We start from the raw sequence: 19389 nt of genomic DNA on the forward strand, positions 1-19389 counted from the left end.
GGCAAGCACCCCCTATACCTCCCTAGATCCGGCCCTGTGCACTTGCTCCGCTTCAGAAGCCAAATTGTTCTTTCCCCAAGATTGTCTTGTTTCTAGCCAATTTACTAATCTGTCATACAGCCGGGATACATATTTACCCACAAGTGAACATATGAACATTTATTTATTTATTTAGGATTTGTATCCCGCCCTTCCCACAAGTGGCTCAGGGCGGCTTCCAACAATTAGTCGAACATAAAAATTGAACAATATTTAAATATGTAAACAGTTAAACATTTAAAACAGATAAAACCTTAAAAACTAATAAACAATCCAAATATATATAAAACAGAAGTCTGGCAAGCTACATTGAGTTCTCATCTTAGCTAGGTGTAAGCTAGCCGGAAGAGGGTCGTCTTACAGGCCCTGCGGAACTGAACAAGGTCCCGCAGGGCCCTCACCTCCTCCGGCAGCTGATTCCACCATGTAGGGGCCATAATGGAGAAAGCCCTTTCTCTGGTGGATTTCAAGCGGGCTTCTTTTGGCCCAGGGATAGTAAGGAAATTTTGTGTTCCCGACCTCAGTACTCTCTGGGGAACATGTGGGGAGAGACGGTCCTTCAGGTAGGCAGGTCCCAGGCCGTATAGGGCTTTAAAGGTAATAACCAGCACCTTGTACCGGACTCGGTATATCACTGGAAGCCAGTGCAGGGTCCAAAGACCCGGCCGAATGTGTTCCCACTTTGGGAGACCCAGTAACAGCTGGGCCGCTGTTACTGCCTTATGAAGCTGCCTTATACTGAATCAGACCCTTGGTCCATCAAAGTCAGTATTGTCTTCTCAGACTGGCAGCGGCTCTCCAGGGTCTCAAGCTGAGGTTTTTCACACCTATTTGCCTGGACCCTTTTTTGGAGATGCCAGGGATTGAACCTGGGACCTTCTGCTTACCAAGCAGATGCTCTACCACTGAGCCACCGTCCCTCCCCAACACGCTGATAGGGCAGTAATTACAAGGGTCTGATGGATTTCCTTTCTTGTGTATTGGCTTTGGCACAATGATAGCGTAATGCCAAATCCTAGGCTTTATGTCTGTATCATTAACTTGCGTAAAAAAACAGTTGCCAAAACTTCTGCCCATCAAGTCTGAGTTCGATTTAAATAACTCAGGGAGGGCCATGTCAAGGCCAGAAGCTTTACCTGACTTCATTTGTATTATTAATGTTCTTCAGCGAAGACAAGAGGCCACACATTAGAGCCAGAAGATAAAGCCGGCTGAACATCTGAGTCAGCTACAGCTGAATCAGAAAACAAAGCTCTAAAATGTTCTTTCCCACAACCAGGCAAAATAGGATATGAAACCAGAGGCCTAGAATCCAATTTTCCTGTTATAGTACTCCAAAAGAGTTTACTGTCTTTCTGCTTAGTAGCCCAAATTAAACGGTCCCACTCCAGCCACAGGGGTTTCTCACAGCCGCAGCTTTATATTCCCGTTTCAGAGGAAGTAGATACTGTAGCGTTTGCCTTGAATGTAACCTATTGCTTTACCTGACTTCATTTGCATGCCTGAATGCTCTACAGTCTGCATCAAACCACAAGCTTCCCGTTGTGATACCAAAAGAACTTTTAGCCAAACAACCAGATTTGTGTGCGTATCAGTTAAAATTAATCTAACAAATCCTTCAAAATGTCTAAAAGATCTGAGGCATTAGTGCGCACAAGTGGAGAGCAAAGTCTTAAGGTAAATTGCTTTGAGATGGGTTCTTAATTCTATAGCTTTCATCCCTGTAGTGTGTCTCCAGAGCAAAGGTCTAAGTTTACCATTAGGTGGCCTAAACTGCAAGGGCTCTTGGGATGGATAATTAGCTTTACCTGGGACCAAAAGAACCATTTCTAAAGGGAGATGATCACCCCCCAGATACTCTGTAGTTCCGAACAATTCAATTAAAACAGACATTTCAAAGGAACCATAACATAGTTTACACAAGTATAATCCCTGTAGTTATCAATTTGAGGGCAACCGTTGACAATCTTTAAACCCTTATTAGCATTAGGGAAGCTAATGTCCCCCCTGCTCTTGTTTATCTTAATGTCATTTGACTTTCTTACCCCAATGGGGAAATTAGCTTTTTAAGCAAAAGTTCTTCATTGGAAGCCCCAGTCTGTGCATTCAAGTTGCCAGCCAATACAAACATGGCCCCTGGATATAAAAAACTAATATACTTTCAAGCATTCATTAAATTTAGTCCAGTATTTGGATAGATCCATTTTACGCATAGGGGAAGGGTTGTAGGTTATTAATCATTATAAACGAGAGATGTTGAAAATTCAAGGACAAAGCTTTTGCATGGGGGGAAAATTGGGTAATGCCATAATTTCTACAACTAGTTTTGCTGAGATAAAACAAGCAATGCTAACCCAGGGGCATCCCCTCTTCTTGTTGCTTACAGCCTCAAGATAATAAGTTGAACAACCTTAAATATATGGTTTTCCATTGATCAAGTCTCCTGCATTAAGATAATATCATAGCATAGAGTTCCCCTGTTCCCTTCATACTCATTTTGTTCTTCCATCTGGCCACATTCCAAGAGAGAGCGCATATTTTCTGTTTGTGTAGTCAGGTTACTAACAGGTCAGTGGTCCTGCACACTTTACTTTGCAGGAGAGCTAACCAGAACAGTCTTATTCACTTCAGGGAAAGGGGAGGTCAAATCAACCAGCATCTCCTGATTCTCTGGTGAGTGGACACTAGAACTAGATGCCTTATTTTGAGATTAATTTTAGGGCACCCCTTAGTCACTATTTGCTTCGTCTTGAGCCCCCCTATTCCCTGTCTAAATTCCTGTCTTGTAGATGGCATTGAAAAAAGTGGGATCCTTGCCCTGTGAACAAAGGATTGGACTGAGAAAATCCAATAGGTTTTTAATACATCCCAGCATAAAAAAAATAATGAAGGAATCACTGAGGGAAAAAATTCTATTCCCTCTTAGGAACCCATGAATTCATGAAACGTATCTAAAATCAAATGATGAAAAGTGGTGGTCAGGGTTTTGTTGGTGGTTGTATGGAACAGACCTTCCCCACTGAAGGGCAGACCTTCCACCTTGGCCTTGATGTCAGGTTGAGGAGACGTGGATCTGAGCCACTCATGGCAACAAAGAGCAATGGCTGTAGCTAAGGTTTTAGAGAAGCAGGTGACAGTGTGCTTGTGTTTATTTGATGTTTCAGCACTCTGAAGATCTCTGTTTCTGTGGAGGAGTTTGTATGCTAAGAGAACTATGGTAAGTCCTAAATCAAACTAGTTGGCCAGATGAAAATTGTAGGCTGCCAGGTATGAAAGTTAATTGTGCATTTTGGACACTATGCCTGTCAAAGAGTACACCTTCCTACTTTGAAACTAGGGGACGTGTGGATGGGGTTGTCCCCATCTGAGTCATTGGTACCAATGATGGATGATTCTGTGGAAGGCACATGTATATCCCCCAGCAATGGGAGAAAGTCTGGCATATGGATTGAATCAGTAGTCTGCTGGGGAGAGACGCCAGGAGTGGGTTTTGAACCCAAAGTCACAGTCAGAGTTGGTTCATCGTGATGAGGGCAAGATAGCTGGTCCACTAGATGATTGGTGCAGTGGTGAGATGCTCTGGAGCCTACAGATGAGTACATTGGATGGCCCTAGAATGGCAACACAGAGACTGATAGCAAGATGATCCATAGGATGGAGAGCAATGCCAATGGTATGGAGTCCTTGCTCTATAGTTAGAACTCCTAAAAGGAGTGCTGAGGGGATTCCAAAGGTGAGTGGGTCCAAGCATGATGGACCTGTTATGGTTGATAACAAAATAGATGCTGGTAGGGATACCTCAAGTTTGATGAGTACTCTCTTTGGCTTTTGTATGAGGGTGGTCTTGAGCCTCAGGCATAGCAGTGGTGTGTGCTACGTGAGCTTGAACTGCTCTGAGAGTGCTGCCTTGTCCAAGTACAAGAAGAGACTTCCCAGGCACCGGAGGAATGGAGCAGTTTCCTTGATCCCGGCCACTGGGTCTGGTGCTGGACGTCTTCTGGCAGGCTTCCCCCAATGGAGAGTAGCTATGCATTAAGGAGGAGTGGGATGGGACCATCATGGTTCATTGTCCCAGAGGTACTTGCTCGAACATGGCAGATGAATGTTGACCAGTCCCCGGGAAGTCAGGGTTGAGCCTGCCATTGTAGAGGTATGCCGGTCAACCCAGAGTGATTTAGCTGAGCAGGGGGTACACATCGAGGTTGAAAATCCTGTAATGACCAGATGCTGATATCAATGCCGGGTTCCGTTTTGACTTCTTCAAGCTCAGGTTCAGGGAAGCTGATCCCAAAGGTCTTTTGGACTATTTGTTCTTTTTGTGTTTCTTCACAGCCAAGGTGGCTGAGCCTCCCAATTTCACTGAATCTCCCCTTGGCAGTGAGGGAGGCCGTGTTGCCTGGAACAGTGGATGTAGAGACATCACTGGGTAAAGAGACAACTCCAGCAGAAGTATGCACTATTGTGCTGCCTTGTTCTTCCTGGCCTGCACTGTGGGTACAGGAGTCTACCCAATGTTCCTCCCCCAGGCAAAGGAGACACATATCGTGGCCATCAGAAGAAGGTAACTTCATAGGGTTGCCATGTCCCCAGCTTCCTGTAGCAAGGGACTTTCGCACACATGCAAAGCGTGTGTGTGATGCAAGTGATGGAATCAAAATGGCGCTGTGTATGCAGGGCCACTCTAGACATTTCCAGGAAAACTCTATGGTTTTCCCGGACACTATAGCCATTTGGAAGGTAAAAACTCCATGGTACCTATTATAGAGTGGCCCTGTGTGCGCGCTGCCATTTTGATGATGTCACTTCCGGGTGACGTCATCGTGCCATCGACGCAGGGAGAGGTTTCCCCCACTGACCCAATGTGGGCCAGTGGGTTGGGAACCTCCTGGGTGGGGAAACCCCTGCCCAGACCGGGGGCTTGGCAGCCCTATTATTTGGCCTGGCAACCACACCTCTTTAAAAAGACTGCCGTACCACATCCCTGAAGAGAGGGTGGGTGGGGAAGGTGCAAAGTGAGATGGGAGAAACTCACAAGTAAAAGAAATCCAAGGAAATGTTGAAGATAAGAAGAAATGATGGGGATGAACATCAGAGGAGCCCAGATGAAGGAGAGAATGCAACGAGATGTGGATTATGCAGCAGTCGAAAAGGAACTTAGCAGGAGGGCACTTTCTCCTCAGCTCCCGGCATGCACAGTCAATGCCTGCTCTGCAGAGTGCAAGAGAAAAGTGTGCCAAAATGCTCGAACCTAGCTCTGATATCCTCTGAGGTTGAGTTTGTGTGCGGGTGCTGATCCCAAGTGTGGGAGTACACAGAGACCATGGAGAAGATCAAACAAATTCACAGAGTGGAGCTCAGCATCTGCATCTGCTGACTCTCACCAGAACCGGAAGTCAGATAGTTAATATCAAAGGAAATGACTTTGTCGGAATATGCAGAATCTGTTTCGTTGAACAGAAAAATCGCTTCTTTCAACTCTTCTAATCATGAGGGAGGAGCTGTGGTCTCAAGGCTGATCCCGTCTTGTGGTTTGTTGGTTTGTTTTGTTATTTTGCTCAAATACTAAATGCTCAAAGCAGCTTTGTATTGGATTTCCCCCCCCAATTCAGGCATAGGGCATAATCCACTGAGAATTAACTGTAACTGAACTCCAACTCCAGCGGAACTAAGTGTACAGTTCAATCCTTAAACCCGTAGATTTCAATGAGGTGGTATCACAAATAAATTGGGGTGAATTCTGCCAACCATATAAGGTAGTGATACTTACCTTTATCCCTTTCTATTTTACCTTTGAGCACCTAATGGAGAAAGCATAAGTTCTGCACACCTTTAGTGAAAATCCATCCAATTCCTCATGTCATAATGTTCTGATTCCAGGATGGAATTCTTTTACTGTGATGAACACATCACCTTGGCTAACTTCAAAGATCAACAAGTAAAGAGAATTCATTATTGGCGAGATGAAACTGAGGCCAAAATGTTTTCTGCATTTTTTGTGCTTAGATAAAATATACTGCTTATTATCAGTCAGGAATGCCAGAGCTCTGGCATACTACTTTCACCTACTGGATGTTCATCGAAAGGATGCTTTGAATGGTAAGCATGGTAGGCCATAGAGATATTCAAGATATTCCTTTTTTTTTGTAGAATCTCCTTGAGTTATTCAGGGAGTTTCTACTATCTGCCCGTTCAGTAAGAAAGGGAGTTTTTCAGTGTAGTTTATTAGAATCTAATAGATGGGAATCAACCACTCTTGTGTTTTTAAAATGTCTCGTCGGGAAAGCCAGGTATCATAGCAGTTCAACAGGCTTTCACCACAGCGGATGAGAAACCCAAGTGAATTGGACTAAAGGCCCATCTAGACCACCATTTTCTTTCCAGTAGTGGTGAAGCGCTGTTGAGAAGTTTTTAGATGGACTGCAAAGACAACAGAACTTCAATGTTTGCCCTCGTATGTACACATATGGAGTCAGGAAAAAAAGGCATCTAACCATGTGTTCCTGTGCAAGCTAAACCAGAGGTGAAGGATGTGCCCTTTTGCATAATCACATCTGCCATAAAATTCCAAAGGGAAGGGGTACAAGATGCAGCTTGAGCAGAAGGGCAGAGGCCAGTCTTTTTACCCCAGTCTCTTCTCCCATTTTCAAAATTCATTTTCAGTTTCAGACTGCATGAAAAGTCAAGTTAATTTTGAGTAAAGTGCTATTTCACAGTTAATCCTGTTCCTAAAAATTATTCCATGGGAAGACTATACATTTATAGTCACCTTGCACTTTGTGAACTAGGTATTTTGGACTGGCTTCTCCTAACTTTCTATTATTTCACAGATCTGCAGTTTTACCATTTCCTCCACTATGTGACTGATCTAAGAAAGGATGAAATCATGCTGGTGTTTGACTTGCTAGACTGGGATGGCAAAGGGGAGGTCGGCTTTGATGAGTTCTACATGCTGGCATGCATCATAAAGTCCCATGAGGCAAGTTAAGATGGCTGGTGGGTGGCGTGCTTGTGGCAGCCAAAAACTCCAGACATTATTTTCTGAACTGGATTAAGGTGAATGGGTGGCCAACCTTTTCTTTGCAACACTAACTGGAAGGTAGAAGAAGCTGGCTTCAGCAGCGGTGGATACAAGTACCCACCATAGATAACATAGGAAGTGTCAAAAAAGTAAACCTCAGTTCACTGTGTCTTTGAGCACATCTTTGTCTACTCGATACAAACACGTTGAAAAATAATGGAACCATAAGCTGCACTGATAGTTCAGCATTTTTCCATGTTTTGTGCATTTTTAGTTACCATACCAAACTTTTAATGGCATAGTAGATTCAGATAAAAATACACAGAATATAAAAATTTAAACATTGGAGATAAAATCAAAATGAAACCGAGCTTACAGATGCATTCAAACATGGTCAGAATTAAATTTAAGGATGTCAGCCAGAAATTTTGCCACAGCCTCACTAACCACCCCCTCAGTATCACTCAATAGATAATAACAGGGTGGCAGAATAGACAAATCTGGAGAAAAAGAAAGCTTGCCAAATAAATCTTTACAGAAGTTATGGTAAAAAGAACAATCAAGCAATATATGCTGGATTGAGTCAGGAGTATTCGCTCCACAGGAGCAAAGTCTGTCGGCTAAAGGGACTCGCTGATATCTCCCTTGTAAAACTTTGGAGGGAAACGCATTTAGTCTAGCCAACATAAATGCCCTGTGATGACTTGGAGTGGTTAGGTCTGATAGATAATTGGGCATTTTGCCACAGAAAGCATAGAGACCTAAGGAAGCTGGAGAGCAAATATAAGGGTCAGTTGGCCGTAATTTCGTTTCCTCCGATTCCCACAGTCTCGATTTAATACATCTGAAGATATATGACTCAACATTTTTAGTTATAGTAGATCTCTGTTGCAAAACGTCTTTTATCAATAGCTAGAGTTCTGTCCTCTTTAAAGCACAATGAGGATGAAATGTGTGCTAGCTACAAGCTTGCTTTTGCCCATGAGAGTCTGATGCACTGACCAACCACTTTTACACAGGATCTTGGCAAGTGTGGCTTTAAATTTCTGCCTCAGTAGCTTCACTGACAACCAGCCTCTCTACTGTTTCAACATCAACAAAGAGATCACCTTTGAAGAGAGGGCTCAGGAAGGCACAGTCTGGGGTAGTTACCCCACTTTCAGGGTAGACAGGCCTTTAGATTTTGCCCAGTATCCCCTCTTAAAAATAGCAACATTGCATAAAGAGTGTTACTGAAATTGTAGAATTAGATCATTTTAGGATATTTTAAGTTATAAATACATTAGCGGTGAAGAAAGGGGGGGAAATCAAAAGATAACAGTTCTCAAGGTTTTGAAAGAAACCAATTCCAGAAAGAAAACCTGTGGTTTTCCTCAGGGAAAAACTTTTTCTATATGAAGCAGTTGGATATTGAATTTTGTTTTGGAATTTTTGGCCAATCAGGGCTGGGAAGGAGGCAGTGCATATTTTGACCTAACCAATACGGAATTCAGCTCTAAAGTTGGCTGTTCTGGTTGAGTGATTTATTACTAAGGAAGATGAGACAGGAAAGAAATATTATCCATCAAAACAAGGATGTTCCTAAATGGCCACACCTTATGCCAATCAGTTGATTGCCTAATCAAACTATAACTGGTTTTAGACTAAAGGGACAATGGATATGAAATGGGGTCCATTTCCCCCTCCCTGGAATATAACTAATCCAGCATGTTTTTAATGCAGTCTTGAGACCAATTTTAATTTAATTAAAATATAAAATGTATCCAAAAGGTCCCCCCACATCAGAACTCATCTCTTACATACCTGCTACATACACACACACACACACACACACACACACACACTGTATTGTTCCTGTTCTGTTCTTCATGGGACCAGGTGATTTTAGAATGACACAACATATCCAAGAACATAGGCCTGGAGCCTAAGCAGTGCAAGCAGAGCCACATCAGAGAAGGGCACCTTCCCCACCTTCTCCTCCCACTGAAGCCTTCTTTCACCCCATTTGTGCTCCTGCAGGTCAGTAGTTCCTGACAAACTGTGGAATGCAACATGTAGGGGAATCAGTATAAAATACCCCCTTTCTTTTCTGCCAATTGAAGTACCATTCTGTCAGCAGAAGTGCTGTTATACCAAGGAGGATCCAAGGCACTGATCCACATCTGGTTTGGCTTGTTTAAGCATTCACTCCAGCAACAAATGTGGCCAAGCTAAATCTCTAAGGCAATGAACCTCATGTTGTGGGTCACAGTAATGTTGTGGGTGGGGTAGTGTGAAAGATTTGTGAGGGGGTGAGACTAAGGAAACTTTTGACAGTTTCAAAAATATATATATTACATAGACAATGGAAGCTCCTGCCACATGAGGTGTTTGGTCTATGACAATGGCAGGAGGAGATTCTATACAGATCAGCTAGCAGTACAGCATTACATAAGAACATAAGAGAAACAATGTTGGATCAGGCCAACGGCCCATCCAGTCCAACACTCTTGTCACAGAAGAACATAAGAGAAGCCATGTTGGATCAGGCCAGTGGCCCATCCAGTCCAACACTCGGAGTCACATAAGAACTTAAGAGAAGCAATGTTGGATCAGGCCAATGGCCCATCCAGTCCAACACTCTGTGTCACATAAGAGCATAAGAGAAACCATGTTGGATCAGGCCAATGGCCCATCCAGTCCAACACTCTGAGTCACATAAGAACATAAGAGAAGCCATGTTGGATCAGGCCAATGGCCCATCCAGTCCAACACTGTGTCACACAGTGGCAACCCCCCCCCCCCAAGTGCCATCTAGAATTCCATCAGTGGGGCTAGAAGCCCTTCCACTGTGCCCCCCCAAAGCAAGGAATACAGAGCATTACTGCCCCAGACAGAGAGTTCCAACAATAAGCTGTGGCTAATACCCACTGATGGGCCTCTGCTCCATATGCTTATCCATTCCCCTCTTGAAGCTGTCTATGCTTGTAGTCGCTGCCACCTCCTATGGCAGTGAATTCCACATGTTAATCACCCATTGGGTGAAGAAGGACTTCCTTTTATCCATTCTAACCCGACAGCTCAGCAATTTCATCGAATGCCCACGAGTTCTTGTATTGTGAGAAAGGGAGAAAAGTACTTCTTTCTCTACTTTCTCCATCCCATGCATAATCTTGTAAACCTCTACCATGTCACCCCGCAGTCGATGTTTCTCAAAGCTAAAGAGCCCCAAGCGTTTTAACCTTTCTTCATAGGGACAGTGTTCCAGCCCTTTAATAATTCTAGTTGCCCTTTTCCGCACTTTTTCCAATGCTATAATATCTTGTTTGAGGTGCGGTGTCCAGAGCATTAAGACATGCTCTGAGCAAAGAGCCCATTATGCTATGTGCTGGTTTCTGCTAACCACCAACGTTTGTTCTTTATGTATTATGAATACATATAATTAAGGGCAATCACATGGGATTTTAGATCTTATGCATTTGGGAGTTTAGATGGAATGGTAGCTTCAGGGAATAAGCAAAGACATGCAGCATAGAGAACAGGCAAGATTCAGGGAAAGGTAGCAGTTTTTGGAAAATAGGCCCCTTACTCAATAATGTCAAACTGAACAAATCATACTGAAAACAGCACTTTACAGAGCAACATCATGTTTATTTCATATATTTCCTCACTTTGGTTACCAATGGAGAAGAAAACAACCTACAATAATTTTCCTTTCCTCCATTTTATCATCACTACAACTCTTTAGAATAGGTTAGGTTAATGTGTGACTGGCCCAAGCTCACCCAGCAAGCTTTCAAGACAGAATGGAGATCTGCACCTGGGACTTCCAGATCCCAGTTCAGTGTTCTAACTGCTACACCACACTGGGTTCTGTATGTGAATTAGGGTTGCCAATTCCCAGGTGGGGGCAGGGGGTCCCCTGGTTTGGAGGCCCTCCCCCCGCTTCAGGGTCGTCAGAAAGCAGGGGGAGGGGAGGGAAATGTCTGCTGGGAACTCTGTTATTCCCTATGGAGATTTATTCCCATAGAAAGTCATGGAGAATTGATCTGCGGGTATCTGGGGCTCTGGGGGGGCTGTTTTTTGGGATAGAGGCACCAAATTGTTAATATAGCAGCTAGTGTCTCTCCCCAAAATACCTTCCAAGTTTCAAAAAGATTGGACCAGGGGGTCCAATTCTATGAGCCCCAAAAGAAGGTGCCCCTATCCTTCATTATTTCCTATGGAAGGAAGGAATTGAAAAGGTGTGCCGTCCCTTTCAATGTGATGGCCAGAACTCCCTTTGGAGTTCAATGATGCTTGTCACAGCCTTGATCTTGGCTCTACCCCTAATGTCTCCTGGCTCCACCCCCAAAGTCCCCAGATATTTCTTGAATTGAACTTGGCAACCCTAATGTGAATTCTTAGATTAAAAAACGTTTGAATGCACAGATTGTGTGGGATTTTGACACACACATACTTTTCTCTTTTGGGACCAGGACCAACTTGAAAAGCAGTTCATGTATCGTCATTCTCATCTTGTGTTTGAATTGATTGACATGGATGGAGGACATACAATTGGGCTATCTGAATTCAAAGCCACTCGCTTCCTTTTCAACATTAAAGAGGAAGACCTGTCTCGGATATTCAAGGATTTTGACATCTCTGGAGATGAGGTAAAGAGGGAGAGATCAACAAATGCAGGACTGCATTGGGCATACTGCTCATGTTGTCTTGATTTACTGGAGCGGATCCTCTGAGCCATAAATGGAAGGCATGTATGGAATGACTCTCTCCTCTTCCACTTACAACTTCCTGTGCCCCCTTCGCCAAGCTGCTCCTAAGGGACAAGAGAATAGGCAAACCTCCCACTTCCATGCTCATTTGTTTTGCTTACAAACAGCTCACATAAGTGTAGTGGGGTGATTTTTGCCAGTTTCTCCTTGATTTGCAGTATCCCAACACTGCTCCTGATGATCCTTGCCCTTGGGAGCAGCTTTCCAGGGAGCATTGAGCTGGAAGGGGTACGGGAGGGGGCTATCTCCATTCCATGAGCTCCTTCACAGTTCATGGTCAATAGGGTCCAACCCAATGGTGTTGTTTTTTTTTTTGTTTTCAAGATGCCCCATCGAAGATTTATGGGTAATTATGGGAGGTGATATAGGAAAACCAAAGCTTTCAAGCTTATTCATTTTCTAAAGCAGGTTGTAATGTATGTAAGCATTCCGATCACAGTAAGCATGTAGAGTGGTTCAGCACCTTGTGTTTTGTAGGTTATACCATCAAGAGATACAGAGGGGTAGGCAGCATTTAGAGGACAAAAAGGGTACTTGGGATGTGGGAGCCAGAGTCCTCCCTTAGATTTGCTTATATTGGCCGTTGATATTTTACTAAAATGCTACTGTTTCCTGTTCCTTTATTAGCAATTGAACTACAAGGAATTCAAGATGTTTACTATCTTCTGCATTGACAGACAACAGAGGAAACAGAGAGAGAAAATGATGAAGCAGGTGCTGGCTGGCAACCCATCAACTGACCTAAAGGCCACCGTTGTGTAGTTATATACAGAAAAAAAGACTGCCCCCCCCCATTGTAGCCAGAAAAATTAAAAAGAAAATACTGCGAAGGAAAGAGTACCTAAAGATTTTGCGGTATCAGGGCAAAAATGACACACATGTAGTAATGAATGACTGATTTTAAAAATGTCAGACACTTCAACTAGGCTTGCCAATCCCCAGCGGGGGCTCTTCCGCTTTCCCAGACTCCTTCCCGCCCCCAGTCAGCTGGCCGGCGGGGGGAAGCCTTGCCCCCAGAGGACCATGTGCCTTTCAACCCCCGGAGGCTTCATCTCCGATTGAAAGGCTTCTTCTTGGGATGGTGTGTCTGTGTTACTTTGAAGAAGTTGGCAGCAACTCGTGAGTAGAGAGGCCAATCCCTTGCTTCAGAGTAGCCAGAAAAAAAGGGGGGGGAGAGGGAAACGTCTGCTGAGCACTTCATTATTCCTTATGTGGAGATAGATTCTCATAGGGTGTAATGGGGAATTGATCTGGAGGCTTCGGGGGGCTCTGGGGGAGCTGTTTTTTGAGGCAGAGGCACCAAATTTTCAGTATAGTATCTAGTGCCTCTCCTCAAAGTACCCCCCAAGTTTCAAAACGATTGAACCAGGGCCCCAAAAGAAGGTGCCCCTATCCTTCATTATTTCGTATGGAAGGAAGACATTTAAAAAGATGTGCTGTCCCTTTAAATGTGATGGCCAGAACTCCCTTGGAGTTCAATTATGCTTGCCACACCCTTGTTCCTGGCTTCGCCCCCAATGTCTCCTGGCTCCACCCCCAAAGTCTCCTGGCTTCACCCCAAAGTCCACAGATATTTCTTGAATTGGACTTGGCAATTCTAACTTCAGTCCTCCACTCCAAAATGGTCACAGGGTTTACTGAGGTCTGACACAGTCTGTGTCAGAATCTCCAGAGGCTCCTAAATTATACTTCATTTAGATGAAAGGCTTTTGCAGTAAAAAAACCAAACAGATGTCATACACAAATTATAAGCAGGGGTAAAAAAATAAGATTTGACAAACTCTGCCCCCACTCCAACCCCCCCCCCCCCCAAATTGTTCCCAATGTAATATAGTCAGTTACATCCTTGTGAATAGAAAATGGAAAGGATTACATTTCACTTTCTAAAATATTATCCACAGTCCAAACACCTCCTGTGAGGTCATTCAGAGTGCCATATCTAGGCAAGCTGCGCAGTGACCATGCTGGGTCCATATAGTATTTATAGTAAATTGTATATTGTATGTAAAACTGAGGAGGCCTGCATAGGCTAAAGAACGTGATTAGAAGGCAGTTTTAGTGCTTCACTTTGTAGCTCTTCCAGTGTTATCCTCTTGTGATCTCCACATAAAGCATCATGAAGATTTGCGCCCCTGCTTTGATTCCCATCATCTTACTTTAACCCTGATGCCTGTCACTTTTAAACTTCCACAGCTTAGGGCTTTTCCACATGGTTTTTTTTTCCTCACCAGTTCTGGCCTCATACTTCATTTTATCTTCCCGTTTCTGCACACCTTTTTGTGCCCTTAGTTTTCACTTAATCCCAGTCCTCTCCGCCTCCCCATTTTCTTTGGAAACCACTTTTGCTCAAATTGTTTTCTGGGAGATTATTTTGAGTCAATTTTTCCTCACGTGTTGGTTTTTCTGTAGTACCACTCACCTCAAGTTTACTTTTTGATTATTGGGTTGTTGTAATTGTCAGACTACTTCCTCTTCTCTTCCTGCCCTAAAGAGAAGTGGTTTCAGTTTTGGTTTTTCTTAAAACAATGGCCCTAATACCAATAGTGTTGTGATGATAGCTGAAATCAGGCTCTCTGAATTCCCAGCTTTCATTTTTTTAAAAAGCAACTCTCTAGTCTTCTCCCTCTCCCCTTATATCTCACAAGGGAAGATGCCAGAAACTTACTTTAAAAAAAAAAATAAGCTGGGAATTTAGAGAACCTTCTTCAACTATCATCACAACACTATATTGATATTTAGGTCTTTATTGAACCAGAAGGGCGCTGGGATGCCAGCAGTGACAACAGCACCCTCCCTTGAAAATCTTCATTATTTAAGGCACATGCGGAAGAAAGTAAACTGACTCCACAACTGTAAAAATGCAGAGGAAGGGCACTGTGTGAAAGAACCATGCCCAAACCAATTCCAGTGCTTGTGGATCAACTGCCAAGACATCAGAAGTCAAGGGTGGAAAAGCCTATACCCTGCACACTTTCTGACAATAGATGGTAACCTGAAGGCACAATTATGAGAAGTTCTTTCTGCAACATGCCATGGATGTGGAAAGTATTGTTAGGTCAGCACCATGCATGAAGACACACATGATCCCAGTGGGAGTCCTAGAGAAATGGCAAGAAACAGAGATAACAGATGAGTACATTGATCTATGGGCTCAAGTGGATTTTTGCAGTCATGTACTTGGACGACATCAAAGGCCCCTTTATTGCCCTTTGACAGAACCCTGGTCTGGACACAGAAGGGCATCCTTAAAATGTTTATGTGGCCCTGGTGTCCATATGGTCAACTCAGCATTTATATATTAGGACTCCTTTTGTGAAATAGAATTTAAATTGATTTGACTGTTATATGGAGAAAAGAGAGAACGAAATGTCTTTTGTTATCAACCTGCCTCCTTGGAATCTCTATGGGACCAAGAGCAGCAGTTTTCTACTTCACAAAAGGAATCTTCAAGTATAAATGCTGAGTGAGCCATACCATAGAAATAGCTATAGCTGGCTTAGGGATTCTCTGTTGTGCTCAGACAATGGAAAATGTTAGCCAGGCACTGACTGGAAGAGAGCGAGAGTAAATGAGAGAGAGGCCACATTTACACCAAGAAAATGTACTGCTACTTTGCCTGATTGAGGTATTTGTTACTTAATGTATTACTTAATGTATTACATTCTAAGTTGTCAAATACTCGGTATATTTTAGTACACACACAATACTAAAATATGAATTAAAATCATTTTAAATATTTGTTAGATTTGTATCCCACCCTCGACGTACTGCAGTCTGAGCTCTCTGCCCATGACCTGAGTTTGATCCTGGCGGAAGCTGGGTTTTGGTAGCCAGCTCAAGGTTGACTCAGCCTTCCATCCTTCTGAGGTCAGTAAAATGAATACCCAGCTTGTTGGGGGAAAAGTGTAGATGACTGAGGAAGGCAACGGCAAACCACCCGGTAAAAAAGTCTGCCGTGAAAACGTGATGCAACGTCACCCCAGAGTTGGAAACGACTGGTGCTCGCACAGGGGGACTACCTTTACCTTTTTTTAAAATCCCACCCTCAGCAGGGATGTAATTTTGCGTAGATACTTCAGACTAAAAAGATCGGTTGATTCCATTCTGTGTACTCCAAGTTCATTGCTTTACGCTAGCAAGTTTTCAGGAAACAGCAAGCCAAAGACATTGTCACAGATGACTGAATGTATGCTACCATTCCCATATAACAAAGCAGTAGACAAGCGCACCTTTAAGACCAACTACGTTTTATTCAGAATGTAAGCTTTCGTATGCTCTTAAACAGACTTCATCAGACAAAATGGGAATGGCAAGCAGCGATTCTTAATATAAGTGGGCAGCGAGTTGGTATGTGGAATCACGGGAATGTTTTTAGCAGATTAAAAGAATCACAAATAGGGATCTGTGTTAGTGTTAGAACAAAGCAGGGCTGAAACAACCCTGGAGGGTGATTAAAAAGCAGACTGCTGTTGTAGGCGTGAAGTGCCATAAATCTAGGTAACATTCTGGCTTTGTTAGTTTAAATAGAGGGCATGGTTTCTCAAGAAACATCCATCATAGTTTGCCATTAGAAAAAAAGGAAGACACTAAAAATGCACCTGGGTGCCTAAATTGGAGTGCAGGGCTTGCCAGAATCGGGAGGTGAACTAGGGGCCTCGGTCTGAGATCAAGTGTGCCGGGAGCCCGTGCAGGTGAAAGACGTGTTTGGAGGTAGAGCTGGGCTGTTTCAGGAGCCATGGGTAGCTTGGGACATGGAACAAAGTGAGCCATCTTGGTGAAGAGGTCCACCATCACCAGGATGCAAGTGTGCCCTTTGGACCTGGGGAGCTTGGTGATAAAAGTCCAGGGAGATGGTGTCCCAGAGTCCTGCAGGCGTGAGTAGGGGATGCAAAAGCCCTGGGGGCTTGGCCGGTACATCCTTGGCCCGCCGGCAGACCTCACAGGAACCGATATAGTGGGCCACGTCGGCATGGACGGAAGGCCACCAGAACTCCCGCGTGAGCAGGTGCAGGGTCTTGTGTTGGCTGAAGTGCCCCGCACGACGGGAGTCGTGGGTCAGGCAGAGCACATCGGCCTGGAGGGGCCTCAGAGGCATGTATAAGCGTCCACGGTGCAGGAGGAGACCTTGGCGAGTAGAGAGGTCTCTGGCTGGGCCATCTTGCACTTCCAGGAGACGTTGCTGAGCCCAGGGGTCTTGAGCCTGGATGTCTGCAGTCAAATCTGACATAAATGAGACCTTGTTGGGCCAGGCCATTTGTATCATAAAATGAAATGCCAGGTAACAGAGATAGAAACTTTGTTGAGACTAACAAAGAGATTTTTTAAAAAAACTTAAAACATGCTTAAAAAGCAACTGAATGCTGTTGTAACTTTAGAATGTTTAATAGGTTTCTTGAATTCTCAGCTTTGTTTAAAAACCCCATTTGTTGTAGAGATACCAGGAGAAGACATATCTCTGAATAAGGGGATGGAGGCTTTTTAAAGAAAACTGTTAATACAGAAAACCTGTTACGATGCTATGTTGATATATTTGCTTGCCCAATAGAAAACAACATCAGAAAAGAGCCCCAAAGTATAGGTTGGAATGGCCACTACTGGGGTACTAGACCAGGGAAATTATGGGGAAATCTTTGTGAAAAACCTGTTGCATGTGCACTGTACTGGCAGCCACAACAGCAATAGGGAAATTGTGCATTGATTTAATTCAGCGGGGATCCAAAGCTGCTCACATAGTTCACCTCTCATTTTCCCCTCACAACAACCCTGTGAGGTAGGTTGGGCTGACAGAGTATGACTGGTCCAAGGCTATCCGGTGAGCTTTGTCAGCATGAGTGGCGTTTCAAACGTCAAGGCTCTCAGATACTGGTCCAATGCTCTTAACCACTACAGCACACTGGCTTTCTATCCCTGTGTGGGAGACACCTGTGGCTTTCCTGTACACATTCTACTATGTACACAAGGTTCAACAATGACTTCAATAACAATATTGCTTTGGAGAGAGCAATTAAAGCACATATGTAACAAACACCCATTAAAATCATAGCCCTAAGTGATCCTATTACCACCTGGTTTATACTGCAGGGATATTATAATATTTGGTGATCTGGGCATCACAAAAGCAGACTTCAATAAGCCAATTATGGTATGTTTTGACTCAGAAAAAGGTTGATAATATCTACTACGTATTTTAAAAAAGACATTGAGGGCATATTTTACTTTGCTCTAACTTTAGAAATGGTAATTAACTTTAAACCGGTAAGGCAGATTTTATTCAGCAGATAGTGTGTAATCTTGCTGTCGTAAAGAAAACAGAAGATAAATGGGAGATTAATTAATGGGAGAAAAGAAACCTGTTACTCGGCAGTGGTCTTTTTGGTACCTTGCCAAAGTCTATCCAAAAAGTTGATGGGTGTGTTAAGATAATGAACAAGGTACTGCCCAATCTTCACTTTCACTTATTTATGTTCTTTCAAGTATTCAACCATGAATTTACATGCAACAATCCAGGAGATGCAGAAATCACAATGATGCAAATGTTTTGTGGGGATACTGGAATTAGCCTTTTAAATATTCCCTCCACCTCCAATCACTAGGAGTCTGCATTTCAGGCAAATATCCAAGGATTACTATGGCTGCAATCCTAAGCAAATCAACCATGAAGTAAGATCCACTGAACTGAGCAAGACTTGTTCCAGGCAAATATGTTTAGAATCAGGCTGCAAAAGACACTTCAAATTAATTTCTGTTCAACCCCATTTTGCTCATAGTTTCAAGCATTGCAGGCTGTTTTAGAAAATCTGTGACAAATTCAGAATAATTTCCAAATAGTTGTATTCTCAGTGCTACCAGCACTAAGAACCTGTTGCAAAGCTTTTAATTCTGCTGCCCAGGAGTACCAGCTTATTAAAATAACATAGTGAAGGCCACATACTGACCCCATGGATTCCAGTATAAAAGTAACAACAATTAAACTGGGGGCGGGGCTTGAAATAAAATTCTCACATTACTAGATGACCTTGGGTTGGGCAGTCTATTGTAGCTTAACCTACCTTAGAAGGTTATTTAAAAAAAACTGGGATGACCCCAATCATGAATTCCTTGAAGGAAGGGTGAAATATAAATACAAGGACTGAAGGAGATACAAAAAATGTATATAACTCCAAAAGAAAAATGACACCGAGTTTGTGTTTTAAGGCAAGGCATATCCGGTACCAATTTTATTTTTAAATGCAGAAAAAATAGTCAAAGTTCATTGTTCATTCCCTTACCCCTCTTTTGTTTAATAAATGAAGTTCTACACAGCACGCTTCTTGGCTCTTAGGAAATCATGATGCTTCACTTTAAAAAAAAACAAAACTCTGCCTTTAACTGTTCAAAAAGAACCTCCATGTGCTTTGTTATCAATTTCTAAAATTATGCACATACTACTGCAATGTCAGCATTAACAGAGTTACAGTATAAATATACAGTGCACCTTGGAGATTGTTAACCGAAATGCTCACTGGATTTCCAGACAGGGTAAGGATTCATCCTTGGACTGAAAAAGCCTGTAAAAAAAGGTTCACCACAACCTGTGTG

General features: G+C 43.2%; 1 protein-coding gene across 1 annotated transcript; it reads left to right on the forward strand.

Moving 5' to 3' along the window:
• Positions 1–5991: 5991 nt before the first annotated feature.
• EFCAB9 (EF-hand calcium binding domain 9) lies at positions 5992–12596 on the forward strand. The gene is made up of 4 exons (XM_060240589.1): positions 5992–6135; positions 6867–7015; positions 11515–11691; positions 12439–12596. Exons 1-4 carry the CDS (start codon positions 6000–6002, stop codon positions 12571–12573), a joined length of 597 nt encoding a protein of 198 aa, XP_060096572.1. The 5' UTR covers positions 5992–5999; the 3' UTR covers positions 12574–12596.
• The last annotated feature ends 6793 nt before the right edge of the window (positions 12597–19389 follow it).

The sequence above is a fragment of the Heteronotia binoei genome, chromosome 5 (genome assembly GCF_032191835.1).
Source record: "Heteronotia binoei isolate CCM8104 ecotype False Entrance Well chromosome 5, APGP_CSIRO_Hbin_v1, whole genome shotgun sequence".
Lineage (NCBI taxonomy): Eukaryota > Metazoa > Chordata > Lepidosauria > Squamata > Gekkonidae > Heteronotia > Heteronotia binoei.